Genomic DNA, 21,460 nt, shown 5'->3' with positions numbered 1-21,460 from the left:
CCTCACAGAGCAGGTACTATTTGGGTGGTGGACCATTCTCAGCACTGCCATGACACTGATGTGGTGGTGGTGTGTTAGTGTGTGTTGTGCTGGTGCAAGTGGATCAGACACAGCAGTGCTGCTGGAGTTTTTAAACCTGTGTCCACTCACTGTCCACTCTATTAGACAATCCTACCTTGTTGGTCCACCTTGTAGATGTAAAGTCAGAGACGATAGCTCATCTGTTGTTGCACAGTTTGTGTCGGTCATCCTCTAGTCCTTCATCAGTGGTCACAGGATGCTGCCCACAGGACGCCGTCGGCTGGATATTTTGGTTCTTAGTCCAGCAGCAACACTGAGTTGTTCAGAAACTCCAGCAGCACTGCTGTGTCTGATCCAGTCATACCAGCGCAACACACACTAACACACCACCACCACCATGTCAGTGCTGAGAATGATCCATGACTCAAATAGTACCTGCTCTGTGAGGGTCCATGGGGGTCCTGACCACTGAAGAACAGGGTAACAAAGTACGCAGAGAAACAGATGGACTACAGTCTGTAACTGTAGAACTACAAAGTGCTCCTATATGGTCAGTGGAGCTGATAAAATGGACATTGAATGTAGATACAAAGAGCTGTTATTATGTAAATACATTGGATTCACACAGCATAAACGATTCCAATAACCTCAATCTCTTGGGTTAACTACGCACATGTTCCATAAACCGCTAATTGCTAATTAGCACGTTCAGTAATAGAGCAGAACCTGGATCCATATCACCACTAGACAAGATGATTTACACAGGAATGCATGTCAGCTGGACAGTACAATGTCATTACGGAAGCAAATCACGATAACATCGCGAGTGATGAATAAATCATGGCTCAGGGAGGGCGGGCAAACCGCTCGCGCTCAGGACGAAGCGAGCGAGCGTCTGAAGGTGAGCGAGTAATCCGAGGAGAAGTGGTATTACACGCTGTATGTAAGGTCTGACAGGTCCGTCCCTCATCTGCCCCGCTGCTTAATAATTGATTGGTTTGCAGAATGGGTGGCCTACATGTGCCAAGCGCCCTCAGCTGAATGGATGCAGCCTGCTGGAGACGCTGACTGTGCCTCTGAGAGGACACTGCCTCTAATTAATATCATTGCTTAATTGCTCATCATGAGAAAGATGGAGAGTACTCCCCCCAGCCTTGAGAGGATGAGGGGAGAGAGTGAACGTAGTAGGTTTTCCATTCACCAGTCCTTGCGAATTTTGAAAACGGAAAAAGCCTGTTTTTCAAAAAAACACTCAAATATCACAAAAAGGAATTTACGCTGGGAGAAGGTGGAAAAGTTCCAATACTGCTAAAGCAGAAATGCGAACAAAGGGTGATGGAAAAAGGTTTTTTGAATAAACGATGACGGATCAGGCCGCAAGTGAGAAATGATGGGCCCTACAAATGCCTAATCCAAAGCTTGTTTGAAAAACAGCTCTGCACAATTCGCTCCTTACGTCATAAATTTTCTCAGCATACATGTAGTGGATGGAAACATGACTTAATTCGCATGTTTCCGCCTAAATTTTGCAAATGTCATTTGCGAAACGTGTGAATGGAAACCCAGCCAGTGAAAATTAAATAACGAGGATGAGCAGTGACATTTAGGCTGCCTTTAGATTGTAAAACTCTCGTGCAACTAGTTACAAGTTGCATGCAACAGAGCAACCTGACAGATACAAAAAGCAAATCAAAATGAGTCAAAGTTGCATAAAACACAATTGAGCATTGCACTAGTTGACAAGACTAGTTAGTAAAGTTTTGTTTTTTGCATTCCAACCAAAGTGTAACGGTCCTAAACTGGTTAAAAAGGGGCTTAATTGAGTTCCTTTTCAACAGGCAGCATGTAGGCCTAATATACAGGCGTACACAAAAGTTTAAACAGTCAGATTATGTTTTGTTGCTGTATTCAGGCAGTCATTTGGTGAGTTTGTGGACTTCGGAAGGTTAAGCATGCAAACCTGGGAGTGACTGTCTTGCACGATTCCTTCAATTTGCTCTGCTTTGTGTATCATTCACCTGCAAGACGTGACAGAAGTCAAGAATGATGAGCTTTAATTCAGTGTTTTCAAACTCCAGGCTTGGAGCTGCTGCACTGTACAGTTTAGTGTTTCTCTCTGCTGTTCACACCTCGTTCAGCTCAAGAAGGGGTTAATTAGCTAATAATATCAGGTATTTTAACCAGGAAACCACAGTTATGCAAGACAGGGGTTTCAGGACTGGAGCTGAACTCTGAACTAACTGCACTAGCAAACTTACAGAATCGCGTCTGTCGAAACACGACGTCGTTTTCAGACCCACGACATTCAGTCTGATACCGGCTGTCTGCAGCTCCGTTAGGGGGACGACTGTTCATTTCTCAGCTGTTAACATCAGCTAAAGTTATCTAAAGGCTAACACTGTTCACATCTGTGTTAATTAGCTGATGTCGTTACCCTCCTATGATGCCAGAGTGTTTTCTCCTCTTTATGAAACACCATAGGATCCTTTACCCACCCTGACGTGAAGAGCCGGTGGGCTTCTGTGCTTTTAAATGCTTTGAGAGACTCCAGAATAGGGAGAGGGGCTGAGTATGATATAAATATAAATGTCAGGAAAACACAAATTTGGTAAATAGACAGTTTAAGTGGGATCAGGAGTTCAGGGGAAACTGTATGAGGATCACAGCCTATTTTTTCGACTTTCTCAAGGTAAAGTTGTTTCTCTTACAAAGAGGAGAGTAATTTTAGACATCTTTCACCTCCAGTTACATTCAAAGCCAGAAATTCGGTTCCAATTATGGCGGCCACAACAAAAGAACTTATGTGACTGAAACCCTAGGATATAGAACGATTGTCTTTACTAAAGAACCCTTGAAGAACCATCTTTTCTAAGAGCGCACTTATAAACACAAGTGAGGTATGAATTGAAAATTTAGAATCTGCACACACAATTTCTCAGCTTGAAGAGTCAGAAACTCTTCATATAAAATTACAGCATGCTTTTATCACCAGTGTAAAGGCCTAAAGAAGGAAGATGCAGAGTATATTCATGCGCAATGCCTTCAATTATAACTTTCATTTAGCATAAACAAGCATTCTAAGAACATTACCCACAGAGATACACAGAGCGACAACACTCTCAGTGATCTATCGGACAAATATCTCCATTTAAAAACCTGCGTTCATATAAGCAGATTAGCTGTGGGCTTTCAACACTGTTACCCAGAGATAATAACCCCGAATCATAAAATATGATTCCAAACCAGTGCCAATGAGTCTAACCGTCACAGAGCTGACACAGAACGAGCAAAACAACATCGATTTTATGACTAAAAGCCTGGCTGCTCAGTAAAAACCACAGAGACCCTGCCAAGACTGTTTACACTGAGACACTATACTTTTATGACAGTGTTGAAATCAACAGCATCATCGTGGCACACTGGGAGAACAAGAAAATCATAAATATCATAAATATCACATTTACCTTCAGCGTCATCTCAGCCACGAAGATAGCAGTGAAGATGTAATTAGAGATGGTGAGGAACAGCCTCTCCTACACAGAGAGAGAGAAACAGACAGAAAAAGGTGTGAGAGAAAGAGAGACAGACAGAGAGAGAGAGAGAGAGAGAAAGACAGAGAAAGAGAGGAAGAAAGAGTGAGAAATAAAGCAAAAGTGAAGAGAGAGAAAGTGGGAAGAGAGAAAGAACAAAAGAGAAGAGAAAGAGAGAACAAGCAAGAGAAGGAGAGAGAGATGAGAGAGAGATAAAGAGTGAGAGAGAAAAATGAGAGAGAAAAGGAGAGTGAGAGAAAGTGAAAGGAAGAGAAAGTAAGAACAAGCAAGACATGGATGAAGAAAGAGATGGACGAAGAGAAACAGAGACAGAGAGAAAGAGATAGATGAAGAGAGAGAGAGAAGAGAGAGAGAGAAAGCAAAAGAGAAGAGAGAAATTGGGGAGAGAGACAAAGAGCAAAAGAGAGGAGAAAAAGAGAGAGAAAAAAGATAGAGAAAAAGAAAGAGAGATAGATCGAGAAACAAAAGGGGGCGTAGAGTGAAAGAGCAAAAAAAGGAGAGAGAGAAAGGGGAGAGAGAGAAAGAGCAAAAGAGAAAAGAGAGAGAGAAAGTGGGGAGAGAGAAATCAAAAGAGAAGAGAAAGAGGTAGAGAGAGAAAGAGCAAAAAAGAAGAGAAAGAGCGAGAAAGAGCAAAAGAGATAAGAGAGAAAGGGGGAGAGAGAAAGAGTAAAATAGAAGAGAAAGAGAGAGAGAGAGAGAGAGAGAGAGAGAGAAAGAGTGAGAGAGATAGAGCAAAAGGGAAGAGAGAGAAAAAGAGAGAGAAAGAGCAAAATGGAAGAGAGAGAGAAAAAGAAGGGAGAGAGAAACAACAAAAGAGAAAAGAAAGAGAGAGAGAGAGAGAGAGAGAGAGAGAGGTCAAAGGTGCTGTATGAAATAAGATTATTATTATTATCACTACTACTATTATTATCATTATCACTACAGTCTTTATGTAGAGGAGCGCAATAGAAATAACATTTTCAATTCATGACCAATAACAACAGTGACAGAAAAGTCATTGACCCTTCAGAAACATTTAATTGTCTATATTTCACCAAAATGTCTGACACGAGATGCAAAACACTGACCTTTAAGCCTATCAAAGTTTTGAAAAATATGAATTTAATGATACATATCACATTGACTTTTTAATTACGTAAAAAAAATCAAAGCATTAAATGAACACATGTTGATATAGCAGAGCTGAATTTCAACTGGATCCGAAAGGAAACGTCCTTGAAACACTCTTCAGAATACTGAAGGGGTGCGGGGGGGGTGTATCTGTTGCCCTGCTGGACCAGTGTGAATGGCCTGTAAGTAGAGGTCCGCTACTCAACCTGAGCCCACCAGAGTCCCATGAAATACTGAGTTTTAGTTGATTTTTGATTTTTAATGTACTGCATTGAGCTCAGGCTTGTTTTTAAATGAGTGATTTCTTTATTTAGTAATTTGTTTATATTTAAAGGGATACGCCTATGTAAACTTTGTGCAGTCTTGTGCATACACTCTCCCTCTCTCTCTCTCTCTCTCTCTCTTTCTCTCTCTCTCTCTCTCTCCCTCTCTCTCTCTCTCCCTCTCTCTCTCTCTCCCTCTGTCTCTCTCTCTCTCTCTCTCTCTCTCTCTCTCTCCATAGCTCCAAATGGGAGGGCTGTAACTCAGCTATTTGTTGTTGAGAAGTTTGCAATGATTTCTGTGATACAGATTCAGTGTTCTTGCTGGCTGGTTGTACAACAGAATTATGCTGCTGATCATTTTATTTTTATCTTTTGTGCATTAAATACATGGACAGATTGCAATGTCCATTTGCTTTTTTAAATAATCTAAAATGTAGACTAGTAAAATGGGCTAGATCTGAGGTTGATCCACAGCCTAATGTAATTCTTTGCCCTCAAGATTTCATGTTAACTGTCTAAAAGTCAAGTAGATGTGCATTTGTGTGAATATTGAAATGACTTATTCTGCCAGTGCTTTTGCTCTTTTATATCAACCAAACCTAAAGGTGATCTGCGCAGATTTGCTTTCTCCAGATAAAAATCAAGTACAATCAGTTAATTATCATAGATGGGGTCTGAGCTTTGTGGGTTGGACCAGTGAATGTCAGAGGTGCCAATATTTGCTTCTATTCTCATGTATTCATCAAAAACAACGTTTCATTAAGCCTCATTCAACAAATAGTTCATGAGATCATAACGTTTTTGTGTATCCTACATCTCACCCAGACAAATTTTTAATTTTGTTGGTTGTAAGATCACATTAAAGATGGAAAAGAATAGACACGACTCAAAAAATACTGCAATTTCAGGCATGATGTATATAAAAATATTTATATTGTGACGTCAGGCCATGCCTGAGTTTCGTTTTTAGTTTAGTTTTAGTTATGATTCTGTTCTGTGGCTTTAATTTGGCCTTTTTGTTGTGGGGGCTCTTTATTTTTAGGACATTCAGGCTGAAAGCTAGCCTAGCTTGCGCTGTTCTGTGCTGAGTTAAACAAAGCTGAGTTAATGAATGGCATTTTAATGTCTCTGGTTTCTCCTAAGCACCTACACTACGATATTAAAAGGTAAACATTTCATAGCATTGAGATAAGCAAGTCAAACACAAAACGTCGTGAGGAGAGCTGGACCCACTAGAGTTATGTCTGTTTGCATACATTTGTTTTAGACCAATAACAAAGCACTTAACAGAACGCAAACCCATTTGGAGCTGAGACCGGCCCATTGGAGTTAAGTTCCTCCTATTTGGAGTTAGTCCAGCCTGCAGGAATACCTACTTGGGTCTTGGAGATCTACCTTCCTGCAGAGTCTAGTTCCAACCACAATCTACTCCTCAACCTCCTCAGAGGTCTCTGATTGGCTGGATCAGATGTGTTAGTGTTGAGTTAACAGGAGGCAGCATTTTTTAAGCAGGTTGGAAAGTAGATCTTCCCTAGGAGGCTTGGTGACCATTACAGTAGATATTTCCTCTTGCTTGTTCAGCCTTTATACAGGAGCAGCAGTAGCAAGAGGAACTTTATCACAGAGCGGCTAGCAGTCGGTCAGAGGATGTTGTTCTCTGCCAGGTATGATTCCACAACAATATACAGTAATAAATTCTGTTAGTGTACTCCAGATATGTAAAAGGGCAGTTTCTCCTAGCAACACATCACTCAATCTGGTCAGGGGCTCCGGTGTAGCAGTACTAGCCAGGCCTGGTCGGGTCAGCTCTCAAAGTTGTTGATACAGGTCAGGTTCAGGCTCGGGCTTCAGTTTCTCATTCATGCAGACCTCTACCTGCTTTTACTGAATGTATGTGTGAAGTAGACTTCATTGGTCAGGCTTACCAAACTGCCCTGGAGGATTTTGGGTCTCTCCAGAGCCACAGTGATGCAGTTCGAGAAGATGAAGGCTAGCACCACATAGTCAAAGAGCTTATGGGCTATAATAGACTGACATAGCAGCCTGAACCTAAGAGAGAGATAGAGAGAGAGGGAGAAAGACAGAAAGAAAGAGATATGATTAAAGTCGACCAGAAATGAAAACTGACCTCTTCTTACTTTGTTAGTTTATATTTCTTATCATATTAAGCTTCATCATATCAAAAATCTGCATTTTCCCATAATCCCCCACCATGGCAGCCTTAAAAGAATGCCTTCCTCATATGACACTGAATTGACAATTTCTTGCTTTCAAGACAGCAGAATTATCACTACCCTATTTAACTGCTAGTAAGACAGTGAGAAAAATTGGTTATAACCACAGTTATATATCTAGATTGCCAACAGAGGGCGTAATACAGAAGCTGCCACTTCAGTAATTTTTGCATGTTTTTAAACGTCTTTTTCTTTAAAATACACATCAAAATTAAATGTATGTGGTTTTAACATAATGCACCTTTCTTTTGAAATGATTTCATTCAATTTCTTTAGTTAATATAACACCAATTGTTGCTAGTTAATCTATGGGAATCACTATATTACATTAGCACCAAGCTAACTGAGGCTGACATTCACTTCTCCACTCTGGATTTAATTCCTAAATTGTCATTATTAGTGCTTTATTGTCAGGATTCCAGCATCCATGGCAGGTTGTAGTTGGTTGAGATGACATCTAGAGGGGAGCCCAAGAGTGATGAAGCGTGTGGAACTCAACGGCGGGGGCAACATAAAATACAATTAGCATACATGGTACACTAGAGGGCATTTGTGTAGGATATGGGCAGAAGGGGAAGGGCTCATGCCTTCTGGGGTGCCCTATCTGTGCATGTTAGCTATATTAGCTTTGTCACTCCAGTGCAAAACTACAGGCAAACTTCAGACTCCAAACATATCTTGGTAAGTAGGAAAACTGCATAAATTATTTTTTTTCTATTTATTTTTTTTTCCAAACTATCACTTTAAACTGCTGTTAATTCTGCGTTTCTCACTCGAATCCAGGCAGGTTGACCTTAATGGGTCAGCTCACGTGCGCACACTGTATATTTAAGGCACTTCTTTGTTTATTGACCTGAACGCTGTTTTCAAAAACAGTGGGCCGACACTCAGAGGGGGGCATTACTGTCTACTATCTCACTGACGCCAATCAATATCCTAATCAAGCCAGTCTCTAAAGCACTGGCAGACCATCACGACTATTGATCTGTTGTGTGTGTGAGATCAGAAGACGTTCGTATACCTGCGGCACAATCTGAGCCCTAAAAGGAAGCTTTCCGGTGTGTTATAGTCGAACTAAATGGCTTAACTTAGCCAAGACAGCCTGTCTGGATCCAGCAAGACTCTATTGAGTGTATATAAATAGCATCCCTTATTGTTAGCAAGTTCAATACTGTGTGAAACCAAATCCATGGGAGAAAATTACTCCTCTTACACTGCAGCAAGTTTATATATGGGTATTTTAAGTATGCAATGACATATCAATGTCATCAGCTCAGCTTTCTTTCTTGTTTCATGCTTTTTTAACCCTTTCAGATGTCCACACTGGGGTCATCCTTGTGTTTTCAGGGTTTTATAATCCCAGGGCCCTATATTGGCTTATTGAAATGTCTAGGAATCATCTCCATGTTCTCAGTGCCCTATGTACCTAGGGCCCTATGTTCCCAAGGCAGTTTGTTCCCAGGCTGTATATTCCTAAGGCCCCATGTGTGGGCATATGGTCTCATGGTCTCATGCTTTAAGCCCATGTTGGATGATGCACAAGAACGGAAATATATTTTGTGCCAAACACTGGTAAAGCCCTATGTACCCAGGGCTCCACGGTCCCAAGGCCATATATTCCCAAGGCCCTGTGTTCCTATTGCCTTATATTCCCAAGGCTCAGTGTTCCTATATTCACAAGGCTGTATAATCCCAACTCCCTATGTTCCTGAGGTCCAGTGTTCCCAAGGTGTCGTGTTTCCAGGGTCCCAATAGTTCCAGGTCCCAATGTTTCCTGGGGTAAGTTCTCGAGAGGCCCAATTTTCTTAGGGTCCTATGTTCCCAAGGCACTATGTTCCCAGGCTGTACACTCCTAAGGCTCCATGTTCCCAGGGCTCTATATTCCGAAGGGTCTGTGTTCCAAGGCTCTATATTCTAAAGGCCCTGTAATCCCGGGACTCTATTTTTCAAGGCCGTATGTTCTCAAGGCCTTATGTTCCTGGTGCCCTACATTCCCAAAGCCTCATATTTCTATGTTGATAAGGCCCTACGTTCCCAAGGCCCTAAGTTTCCAGGACCCTATTTTTCTAAGGCCCCTAGATTCCAAGTGCCTTATGTTCCCAGGGCTCTATATTCACAATGCTCTATATTTCCAAATCCGTATGTGTCCAAGGCCCTACATTCCCAAGTCCTTAAGCTTCCAGGGCCAAGAATGAACAAAACTTCACCATAGCTGAACACTGCCTTCAGCCATTTTACACAAAGGGATGTTGTACTCCCAAACATTAATCCATGAGTTGAAATGAAAAGAATTTGAACTGACCTGTTCTGTGGGGAGAAGAGGAAGACGGACCAGTCCTCCCGTGTCTCACACCAGTCTGGTCGGTACACCTCGACCATCTTCTGAATCCGGAAGCACAAACTCTGCACAGAGAAAATGATCTTCTATTGCATTCATATATCTTTCAGTTCGCTACTTTCCCCTGTTGATAATCAGTGACTGGTTCAGTTCAGGTCTATGCATTTGGGAAGGCGTGGATTACATGTCTCTGTAAACAAGGGCTTGGATTTATTCTGGAGCAATTAACGAAGGAGCAAATGCTTGGGAATGCATTTGAATAGCAAACCAGTTATGAAACAATACTATCATATGATTCTTATCCCTCCGGAGATGCCATAATGTTGTTCTTAATTGCTTACAAAGCGAGCGAGTGGCTGTAAATTAAAATGTGGGAGCCCGCTGCCATCTGTTAGCGCCTCTCCTCTTCGCTGCCATTAATTGGGCCAGCTTCATTGTTTGGTTTGATTGTTCATTGTGTGGAAATTGGTTGTGGTTCCGGAGCATCCCTCAAGAGATGAATCGGAGGCTACACTCGCCTTGCAAGCAGCGTCTTGGGGACAACATTACTCCTCCATATTATGTGAAATGGCTTCCATCATACTGCACACTGCTTTTTATAAAGGTATTGGCTGAAACTGGCTTGTATGAGCCAGGAATGGAAATAGACTTAAATATTTTCAATTAATATAATCAAATAACATATTTTTCTGTAACTTTTTTGTTTTCAGATGAACTAGAGTAGCGTTGGCTCTGTTTGTGAGCAATGCAATTACTTTATGTTGAGCTGCTAGCGGGCAATGAGGGGTGAAAGGGGATGGCTGAGAAACCCCCCGTCCCCCCCGCCGCTGTGATAACAATTCACAACTCTCCAGAAAGTTGGCCGTGCCGAGATAATGTGGCCATCACAACCGCAGCTTCCTTGACTTGCTTGCCCAACTATGATGAAATTAGCTTTGATTATGTAAATCATACAAAGCTACAAGAGTGGGGTTTCAGATAAAGTGGCCAGTGCAATTTAGTTGACTGTCCAATGATTTGCAGTCACAAACTTACATAATCGATTTCATCCTCCAGGTCCTCTCTGTCTTTGCGTGTGTTGACCTGCGGATACACCTCACTCAGAATTTGTTGCTGGACCGATGGTGTTTTCCCGTTGCAGTCCTGATGCTCGCCAACGTTGCCCAGTGCCCCTGAGAAGCTTTTCTTGCGCTGGCGGGGGTGCAGTGGGGGCAGGGGGGGTCCCGGCACCTGCAGCAGCTCAGGCAGCTCCAGCGAAAGAGCTCGACGGTCCCTCCGTGGGACAAATTGTCTAGATAGAAGAGGTGGGGGCAGGTGCGCAGGAGGAGGGGACAAAAGGGACTCCTGTTCATGGGAGTTGGGGCCACGGACCCTAAGGCTGCCCCCGCCCCCCACGGCCAGGCTCCTGGAGGGCCGGGCTAGGCTGTTCCAGCTGGATCTGCGGCTCCATGGTCCCTGGGGGGCTGGACGACCCCAGTTGTGGTAGAGAGTGCCTCGACCTGGACACTAAGAAAACACAAGGAGGGACACTGATTAAGAATCGTCCCACAGCAAAGCATCTTCCTTTCTGAATAACTCTAATGAGCTCATCTTTAACATCTAAACGATTTGTTTAGATTACGATTCTTTAGGATGTTATTCGGTGCATCATGAAATCTCAAATTTCACCACAATTTCATTCGATTTGATTATTTTTATGTTTTGATTTTTGTATCAGCTCATAATTGATTGAATATTATTGGGTCTATGACATTTAATTTCCTGAATCAATAAGTACCTGACACTTTAAAATGCCTCCTTCATGTGAATACATTTTCAGGTTATAAGTAAAGTTAAGTAAAATTTATTTTAAGCATTTTTGCCACACAAAATCTAAAGGTTTCAGGTGGTGCAACCGTCCAACCACATATGCAGACTAAGTAAAGTTACTCATATAAAATTCCATTTATATTTTAAACATTTAACATCTTAACAGGTCAAAAAATAGGGCAGGTTTGAAAGTATTGAACTGAAAAACGTTTGCATAAATTCTGATTTCCTTAAATGTCACATGGCATAACCGACAACAAAAGACTTTAATTCTGACATGCTTTCATGAAAGAGTGGGCTGGGTGTTGCATCATAAAGTAGACCCTGAGTGACCTTCATGGTGCAATGCCAGGGTCAGTAGTGCTTTCATAAATATATAAAAAATTGGTCATTTCTGAGTCATGATTAGGCTGGTTCAGTTTAGGTGGTGTGACCTCAGGACAACAATGAAAATGTGTTATTATTATAATAATATTTATTTGAAAAAAAAACAAAAACATACATATAAACATGTGTTTAAGGACGAAGGTTTATACAGGAGGTCCAAGTACAAAGTGTGTATCATATCTCATATTACACTGCCACTTTGTTTATTCATCCATAAATGTCAAATTGTTAAAGGTAAACTGTACAAACGTTAACATTTATTTCTACAGTCCATATTCAGTAGTTCATTCACTGGAGGACAGACACCACTGCATTGCCTCCTGCATAGTAGTCATGCAATTACTTTGTATTTTTTTACTGCACATTACTCTTATTGTTTATTGTTTTAGTATATTTTTTTATTATTTATCTCTACTTTCTTTTAATTTCCTGTTCATTTTGCTCTTATTATGCTACTGTGCTTTGTACTTCTCCAATAGAAGAATTTACCTCTGGGAAATAACTTTACAATATAATATACGTTATTTATGTACGACTGCATCACATACATTTTCTGGAGGGTAAAAATGAGGATACCGTTTAAAAATATTTGACCATTAAAAAGCTATAATACATTTAATAGATTTCTGCAGATATAAAAATGGACATCAAGTCCATTTTAAAAACATTAAAATGATCATTCTGAAAGCATCATTTGTCATAACCCTATTACAGTTGATTATAATCGATTTTAATATTCAAAAGTCAGTTGAATGATGCACTGAGGCATTTTTACACCCCAATTATTGCACTTTCAAACCAGGAAAATAACTGTTGAGCTTATGATAATAAATTGTTCTCAGTTTTTCAAGTGTCTGCTCAACAACCTTGCAGTGAAAACAGTTCTACTTGCACGAACCCCATCAACTGCAGGCTTATTAATACATTTTTATTGTATAATCCATAATCCAGTAACTGCTGTGAATTATTTGGTAACTACAATGTAAATTACATAGGTATGAGAGTGAGGAACTGAACTGTGAACCCACACGAGCCCTTTTCTATTAAGAGGTTAAAAAGCCGTCCTAAGAAAAACATCCCGCTTTATTAATTATGAACGTTTTAAAACAGAAAAAAAAAAGATTGTTGAGCTTATTATAATAAGTTGTTCTCAGCTTTTTGAGTGCACGCTCGACGACCTTCTGTGCGTATGCTAATGCTGTGCTTGGTTGATGGCTAGTTATAGCCCTCTAAGTGCTACGTAAGTGTCCTATTAATGGTGCGCTAAATGCTAATACATGCAGAGCTGATGGCTAATTATTGGGTTCTTTTGTGCTGGTTTAAGCGATTTGCGGGGCTGAAGTGCTGTGAGATACCCTCCTTGTTCTCGGAGAGAGGAGGCATTTGTTCCACTGAGTATCAGCACTCACCAGTGCTCTCTGCTCCAGATTAGCCCTCCCCAGGGAGCTAACGCTGCTCTTGCGCGAGCCCAGAGCAAAGCTTAGCCTTTCTGCGGGGTACACGCCCAGGGCGTTGGGCATAGGAGCAAGATCCAGATGTCCGTTAGGGGTCAGGGTGCAGATTTTGGGATCTGGGTGAGAAATAAAAATGGCCAAGTTATTGTATGTCCATGTCTGTTAGCATTAGCTCATGCGCTCACTTACCATAGCAGCCTTGTCTATCATGGAGAGAAAAGTGTGGCCTAAAGAAACATAAGCAGGCCCAGATTAAGCCTAATATGAAGAAGATATTGTTGTGCTAAAGACACGAACTACTCCCAGATAAATGCTGCATATATATGTTGGTTTTGACACAAAACGGTTGCAGTATTTTGTTACGCGGTGGACAGCGGCTGGGTATTATAATATCTAAGTCTTCCAAAAAAATCATCATCTCTTTTATTTCATTGATGAAAGTTGAGAAAATTGAACTTCTGACAGATGTGGTAAATAGCCACCACCACTGAATTTGTCATCAGTGATCCACAGAAAACAATGTAATATCCAGTTTGCCATTGACTGTCTACCATAATGGCATAAATGCAGAATAAGCCATAAGCATATCATGGAGAAAAAGCATTAATGATCTAAAGAAACAGAATCAGATGACCACATGACCTCCAGTGAACCGCACCTACAGCTGCCTCTCACAGGAATGGACATGACCAGGATACAGATAGTTCTGTGTTTTGATTAGTAAGCGTACTGTGCCATTCCGCAATGCCCGGAGGAAAAATGCCTTCAGGCAGAAGAAAAACAGTCCCAGACTAAGCCTAGCATAGAGAAAAGAGTGTACTTTGGTTATGTAAACAGAAGAAGGCTCAGATTAAGCACACAGAAAAAGCATTCTTGTGCTAAAGGAACAGAAGCAAGTCCAAACTGGGCCTAGCATGGAGCAAAAAGTATTCTTAGTCTAAATAAACCAGAAATAGGCCTAGATTAAACCTAGCATGATGGAAAAAAAGTATTTTTGATCTAAAGAAACCAGACAAAGCCCTAGATGAAGGCTAGCATGGAGCAAAAATTATCCTTGGCCTAAGGAAACCAGAAATTGGCCTAGACTAAGAATAGCATGGAGCAAAAGGTATTCTTGGTCTAACTAAAAGATATAGGCCTAGACTGAGCCTAGCATGGAGGAAAAGGTATTTTTGGCATAAAGAAACTAGAAATAGGTCTAGACTAAGCCTAGCATGGTGGAAAAGGTATTCCTGGCATAAAGGAACCAGAAATAGGCCTAGATTAAGCCTAGCATGGTGTAAAAGGTATTCCTGGCATAAAGGAACCAGAAATAGGCCTAGATTAAGCCTAGCATGGTGGAAAAGGTATTCCTGGCATAAAGGAACCAGAAATAGGCCTAGATTAAGCCTAGCATGGTGGAAAAGGTATTCCTGGCATAAAGGAACCAGAAATAGGCCTAGATTAAGCCTGGCATAGAAGAAAAAGTGTTCTTTGTCTAAGGAAACCACAAATACGCTTAGACTAAAAGCAGCATGAAGAAAGGAAGTATTCCTGGGCTAAAGTAACAGAAGCAGGCTAAGTCTAAGCCTAGCGTGGAGGAAAAAGTAGTATTTGTCTAAAGCCCAGACTAAGAAACCCAAACAATGAGAAACAGAGTTTCCTCTTTATGAAACAGAATCAGAAAACCAGGTTTTTCTGCCAAGCCCATTAAAATTTCATGCTTTCTGGAACGAATGAACCTCCTCTGATGCCAAGCTACAATGGTGGAGCTTGTAAGTTTGTCTTCCGTCAGCAGGGAGTTGGTAAGGAGGTCTGCGTATGCATGCATCATTCATTGTGTCATCTCGCAGGGTGCCAAGCTGACTTCTGTAACTGTCCTGTCTTTAAACTCATGCCAGTACTAATTACACATGCTTCAAATAGTCCAAACTTTATGCGTGCCCCTCACCCGTTAATCGCTGACTGATGCAATTCGAAGAAATGTATAATTAATTCGGCAAAAAAAAAGAAAAGAGACAGAGAGAAATGCTAGGCTAAAGTTTGTATTCTAACAGATGGAGATGCTCCCTGCTTAGGATGCAGCTAAGCTCAGGGACAGCCGCAGCATGTGTCTGAGACTCCGCGTTATCAGAGTACACGCTCAGAGCGATGAGAGCAAATCTCCGGCCAATCTGCTGCTCCGCACCTGACAGCTGGAGAGGATCCTTCTCTTTTTCGGTTTCGTCAAAGTTGCATGAGGACCTGTCGTCATCCGAGTAGGACCGGTTAGCATCTCCCTGTTTTGAGGGACAGAGAAAGAAGAGAGGTGGGAAGACAGAGAAGGAGCCAGAGAAAGAAAAAAGAGAGCGAGAGAGAGAGAGAGAGAGAGAGAGGGAGAGAGAGAGAGAGATGGCATACATAAGGGCCATGGGAAGGAACTGTAAGTCAGGGATGCTGATGTTTTACACAGCATTTGGGTACTGAATGCTTTCCGGAGTGAACACACTGTTAAAAGATGCACTGACAGAACAGACCAAACTACATCATACATGCAACATGCGAATGTCTAATATGTCTAATATTAGAGCAGCAGGGCTCCCGCGGGCCTTGAGCTCGGGTCTCCTGTGTGTGAAGCAAGTGATTCATCCATTCTGCTAAAATGTTTCAACCGTGATCATTCTTAGGCCCATTTCACGCCAGATGCAACGTGACGTTTTAATCCAGAACCACTCCCCAGTGCTTGTTATTTCACACCGGATACGACAAACATGCGTAATGCAGCAAGAGCGGCTGTTGTGTTGCGTTTTTACGCAGCATAAATATCTGTTTTATCCGTTTATTACTCATATAAACTTTATGTGGATGACATAAAGAGATCAACTGCCGTGACTGTTGCTGGCTTTCCTTACCAGGTGATGTAGCTCTATATGAAGAGGAGGAGACGCCTGTGTGTTCACAACTTTAACCTACTCAAGTGATTTCAGTCAACCTGTCAAAGAGTTAAAACTAGATTTGTTGATTTATTTATTAGCCTACATTGTATATTATAGCATAGACACTGCATATCGTTACTGTTTCCACATAGAAACTGCTGGAATGCCGTGTGCAGCCAGCGTCAGAAATAGACCCAAAGCGTATTTTACCACGGTTACCGCGTCTGGTGTGAAATGGGCTTCACTCTCTGTGTTGTGTGTAATGTGTGAAGCAGTTGGCGACTGTTATAACAGTATCACCATTAGGAGCTTATTAATTGTGTATATATATACACACACCAATCAGGCATAACATTATGACCACCTCCTTGTTTCTACACTCACTGTCCATTTTATCAGCTCCACTTACTATACAGGTGCACTTTGTAGTTCTACAGTTACAGACTGTAGTCCATCTGTTTCTCTGATACTTTGTTAGCCCCCTTTTACCCTGTTCTTCAGTGGTCAGGACCCCCATGGACCCTCACAGAGCAGGTACTATTTGGGTGGTGGATCATTCTCAGCACAGCAGTAACACTGACGTGGTGATGGTGTGTTAGTGTGTGTTGTGCTGGTGCGAGTGGATCAGACACAGCAGTGCTGCTGGAGTTTTGAAAACACAGTGCAGAAGATCCAGTGCACTCAAAACACAAAGCACCAGAATAAGTAAAGTACAATTGATGTACCACTGCGGATACACACTTAAAATGATGGTTCTTCAGGGGTTCCTCAGTAAAGAAAATGGTTCTATATAGAACCATGAACACTCAAAAAACTCTTCGCATGAAAAGGTTTTTCAGATTGAAGGACAATACACTGTAGACGGTTCTATATAGAACCTTTATGAAAAGGGTTCTCTGTGGCACCAAAAAGGGTTCTACTACTGTAACAAACTTGATATTGTAACAATAGTGGAACCCTTTTTGGTGCCATATAGAACCATTTTAAAAAGGTTCTATATAGAACCTTCTACAGCACTCTGCGCAATCTGCAATCTAAAGAATGCTTTCATGATGCAAAGAACACTTTAATCATGCAATGATATGTGTTCATGGATCTATATAGAACCATTTTCTTTACTAAAGAACCCTTGAAGAACCACAGTTTTTAAGAGTGTATGGGAAACATCTAGTGCACTGCATTGTTTGGTTTGAAGATACAGATGTTAGTAAGTTCTTCTCATGTATGCAGTGAAACTCAGTGGTTATAGCAAAGTGGTGGTAGGACGTCTACAGTGTTCATGATGCCTAAAGTGTTTATGTGACAGAATAAAAAAAAAATAAAAAAAAAACAGTGAAGCAGTTGTGAAAGTAGGGGGCGCTGCAGCACCCTCAGCACCCCACTACTGCCCGACTGCCTGGCATACATTCAGGAAAAGTCACTAAACAGCCATGAGCGATCTTTAATGGGCATGTCACTCTTTGTGACCTTCTCATGGAGATCAGTCTCGCCTTTGGCCCAGTTCCCCACTCTCCACGTCTCAGATATAGACCACAACCTGGAAGCCCACTTTTCTGCTGTCTCTGGGGAGATAACCTACTACTGCAGTCTGCCTACCTGCCTGTGTATCCCAATTTAGAGGCCCGTGTGTGTGTGTCGAAAAATAAATCCCGCCATCAGACGCCTCCTGAGAGCTCTCAGGAAAGAGCTCAGCCAGTACGAGAAAGGGATAAAAGCTAATGACCCCTGCGTTAACCTTCTTGGCTTGCTGTGCAACAATAAAAGAGATCTAATAGATGGAAATGGATGTGAATGAATCCCATCCATTCTGTAAAAAAAAAACAACTTAATTCAGAATGCATTCTTACAATGTTCACCTGACAGAGCGCCATTCTAGGGGGGTTTCTTACACTCTCCCAAATTGGGGTTATTTTCACTGAAAGTGCACCTAGGCATGGACAGTAAAGGGCATGACCACAGCAATACGGACAGGGAAGATGCACATGTAAGATTAGAAAATAAAACTTTTTTCAAATACTCATTCAGAGTCCTGAGTCTTAGGTCTGGAGTCCCAGTTGAGTCGCAAGTCAGTTAAGCGCGAGTCCAAGTCGAATCAATAGTCAGTCAACATGTTACTCAAGTGCAATTTGAGCCCGAGTACCCATCTCTGCCTCTAGTCAACACCTGGCATTGTGCATCTGGATCTTAGGTTTGCATATCACTGTTGTCAGAACTAAATCTCCAAAATGGTAACTTTACAGGAGAAGGAAAAAACATACTTTACTTTTAATGTAAATCAATGGAACCAGACTTTTTTCCAAGTAATTTTGGGCCGTTTCTTTTGGTCCATTCATCATGAAATTTACACACAATGTAAAGGGCAACAGTCATTTTCAAATTATGTCAAAAACTGAAAAATGACAAAAATGGAGATAAAAGGTTTTGTTCTGACAGCAGCGATATGTGCTTGAGTCCCTCCCATTCAACTGACAATGCTATTCTAAGCTTGTGTGCATGCAAAAGGGGCATCTGGACACTTCTGGGCATATAGTATATGTAACCAAGTTTATATGCTCTACACCAATTATAAGATCATTCTATGAGCTGTAAAGGCTAATACATACATATAATGCAAACGTGCCCTATAGGTACTTGGCCCTATACCCCGGACAGTGCATATCAACCCAGTACCAAGAAGCCCTGACGTGTACCTCGGCCTGGAAGCCCTCCACCAAAATGGCCACCAACAGGTTGAACAGGACGTAGTTCCCGAAGGTCATAAGGGCCACGAAATAGAGAGCAGCGAGGGGGGAGGTAGAGGCCATGCCATTATACAGCACCATGTTCCAGTCCTCCTGAGTCAGGATCTACACAAACAAAAGCACATATACACTTATCAAAAACGTACATATATACTTATTTAATACTTATATGACAGAAAAACCAAAACACCCAAATGGTTGCACATTCATTCATTCATTCCTCATCTAACCCACTCATCCTCTTGGGTCAAAGGGGGTGCTGGAGGCTACTGCGCCATAGACAAGTTTGCATATTTTGAAAAAATCAATTAATGGTAATAACTGACTTGTGGACTACAGTTGCTTATTAGGTTGAACAGAATTTTTTCCAACATTCTGTTAAACTTGTCAGACCTGGCATCATTTGCTACACTCTTAAAAAAGATGGTTCTTCAGAGGTCCTTTTTAAAAAAATGGTTCTTTATCGAACCATGAATACTTAAAGAAACCTTTACTTGATTAATGGTTCTTTGCATGATGAAAGCATTCTTCAGATTGATGGATAAAGTGTTTTGTATGGTTCTGGAACCTTTCTTGAAAAGGGCTCTATATAGCACCAAAAAGGGTTTTTCCATTGACTGGCTTGACATCAGAACAATAGAAGAACCCTTTGTAGTGCTATATAGAACCATTTTCAAAATGGTGCTATATAGCTATCTATAGCACATTCTCCATCAATCTAAAGAGCCCTTCAATGATGCAAAGAGCCCTTTTAATCATGCAAAGGGTTCTTTGAGCGTTCAGAGTTCTATATAGAACCATTTTCGGTAACACTTTCTATGAATGTCGCATTTGTAAGCATCTATAAACACATTTATAACGTTATAATGTATTCATAATTTATAACATGGTTATAAATATTTATAAAGAAGAATTACACTGAATTACACTTTATAGCCATGTTTATTATACATTATGAATTGTTAATATAATGCATTATAAGTAGTGTTAATAACATGTTATAATGTCAGTGCCAAAGAAGTCAGTCCCAGCTTGGAGACTGCAAAGTAAAGACAAATACCAAGCTAACGGTGGTGAACATTACCTTTCCCACATTGGGTAAAACACTGATGGCAGCACTAGTTTAAACTCTGACATTTGAAGCCTGTAATGTGCTTTACTGTGTATGTTTTAGTGTTTCAGTAAATCCTTCAGTAAATACTTCAACTTGAAGCCTCACTCTGGAACACTGGAGGAGGCTTTAGTACAGTACGCTTCACTTTACTTAGAGCGGACAAATACGACTTATGAGCTCTTATAATTTGTTATGATCAGTACTTATAATGTATTATGTTAACAATTCATAATGCATAATAAGCATGGCTATAACGTATAATGCATTTTTATAAATATTTATAGCTAGGTTTATAATGTCTTATGAATGCATTATAACATGTTATGAATGTGTTTATAGATGCTTACAAAGGTGACATTCATAGAAAGTGTTACCCCATTTTCTTTATTAAAGCAGCGATATGCAGGTCAATTAGTGCTCTTCTATTCTGTGATTCTGCCGTTATTGTGAAGTACTCATACCTGAAACACGGTCACGATAGCCCAGAGCAGAGAGTCAAAGTTCTTCCGGTCTGGCACTGTATCTCCAGCCTCAGTCTTCAGACTGAACTTGCAGCCAAATATGTGCATCCCCAGGATACTGTTCAAACAAGACACTGGAGTATTATTTAGTTCATACTCCCCCATAGATTTCAGTACACTTGAGTTCTATTTGTATGGCACTTTTGACAATAGCTGTTGCCTCAAAGCAGCTTTCAAGAAATGTTGATGCAGCCCCCTAATGAGCACCACAGAGGGAGACCATGTCAGATTTTTTTTTATATAAGAACATGATGAAGAAACACTGAGATGAACTGAGACTGGAAAGAAAAAAAATTCCCTAAGAGCATAATGAGATACCACTGAGAGGAGCCGAGACTCAACAGGAAAAACTCCCTAAGAGTGTGAGGAATCAAGACTCAAAGAAAAGCTCCCTAATGGTACGTGTCCACTTGCAACCTCACCTGCCACATTTTATGCATTTCAATGTAGAGCTCTGATGCATCGCATGGTGCATGATGCTTTGCGGTGCTGTGAAACAAATGAATGCGGCCACCACATCATGTTTAGCCACTGGTTAACAGAACTTTCTCTTTCACAACAAAGGATCTTTTTCTCTTCTTTCAATCCATGACAATTAACATAATAACAAAAATATCTTGATTTATACAGAACTGTTGACTGAGAGTTTGGAAATAAGATATTCACTTGGATGAAGTTTACACAGTTTGAACAATAAAGCTAAATTTACATCATACAGAGCTTGTAGGTTACTTGCTAAGGTAGCTAGCTAGCTTGCTAGTGAGATTGAGCAAGTGCATGTTCTAGTTCATATGGATGATGGATGGATTCTGAAAATTATACAAGCATAAAAGCATATTTATGTATTTAAGTCTTAATGTAAGCTTCTGTGCAACAGCAAACAGTGGATCAGATGCTTTACTGCCCCAGTATGGTTCCTTCAGTTCCAGTTCGGTTCTGGTGTAGTGGACTGCGGTGAGAAAAAGTGCAAGTGGACACATACTATAAGAGAAAGAGGAACCACTGGGCTTCATTAACCAATAT

At 41.0% G+C, this 21,460-nt stretch overlaps 1 protein-coding gene across 1 annotated transcript in view; it reads right to left on the bottom strand.

The window, feature by feature from the left end:
* The window catches only part of cacna1ia (calcium voltage-gated channel subunit alpha1 Ia), a 295,143-nt gene that overhangs the window by 50,841 nt on the left and 222,842 nt on the right, over positions 1 to 21,460 (bottom strand). Inside the window, 8 exon segments of the mRNA XM_036589758.1 lie at positions 3,486 to 3,554; positions 6,871 to 6,994; positions 9,482 to 9,582; positions 10,553 to 11,023; positions 13,123 to 13,283; positions 15,335 to 15,425; positions 18,752 to 18,907; positions 20,378 to 20,495. Of these exon segments, the coding sequence (XP_036445651.1) occupies positions 3,486 to 3,554; positions 6,871 to 6,994; positions 9,482 to 9,582; positions 10,553 to 11,023; positions 13,123 to 13,283; positions 15,335 to 15,425; positions 18,752 to 18,907; positions 20,378 to 20,495 (1,291 nt within the window).

The sequence above is a fragment of the Colossoma macropomum genome, unplaced genomic scaffold (genome assembly GCF_904425465.1).
Source record: "Colossoma macropomum unplaced genomic scaffold, Colossoma_macropomum, whole genome shotgun sequence".
In the NCBI taxonomy this organism is placed as follows: domain Eukaryota; kingdom Metazoa; phylum Chordata; class Actinopteri; order Characiformes; family Serrasalmidae; genus Colossoma; species Colossoma macropomum.
Note: the sequence above shows the minus strand (reverse complement) of the source record. Positions and strands in the feature narration are given on the sequence as shown.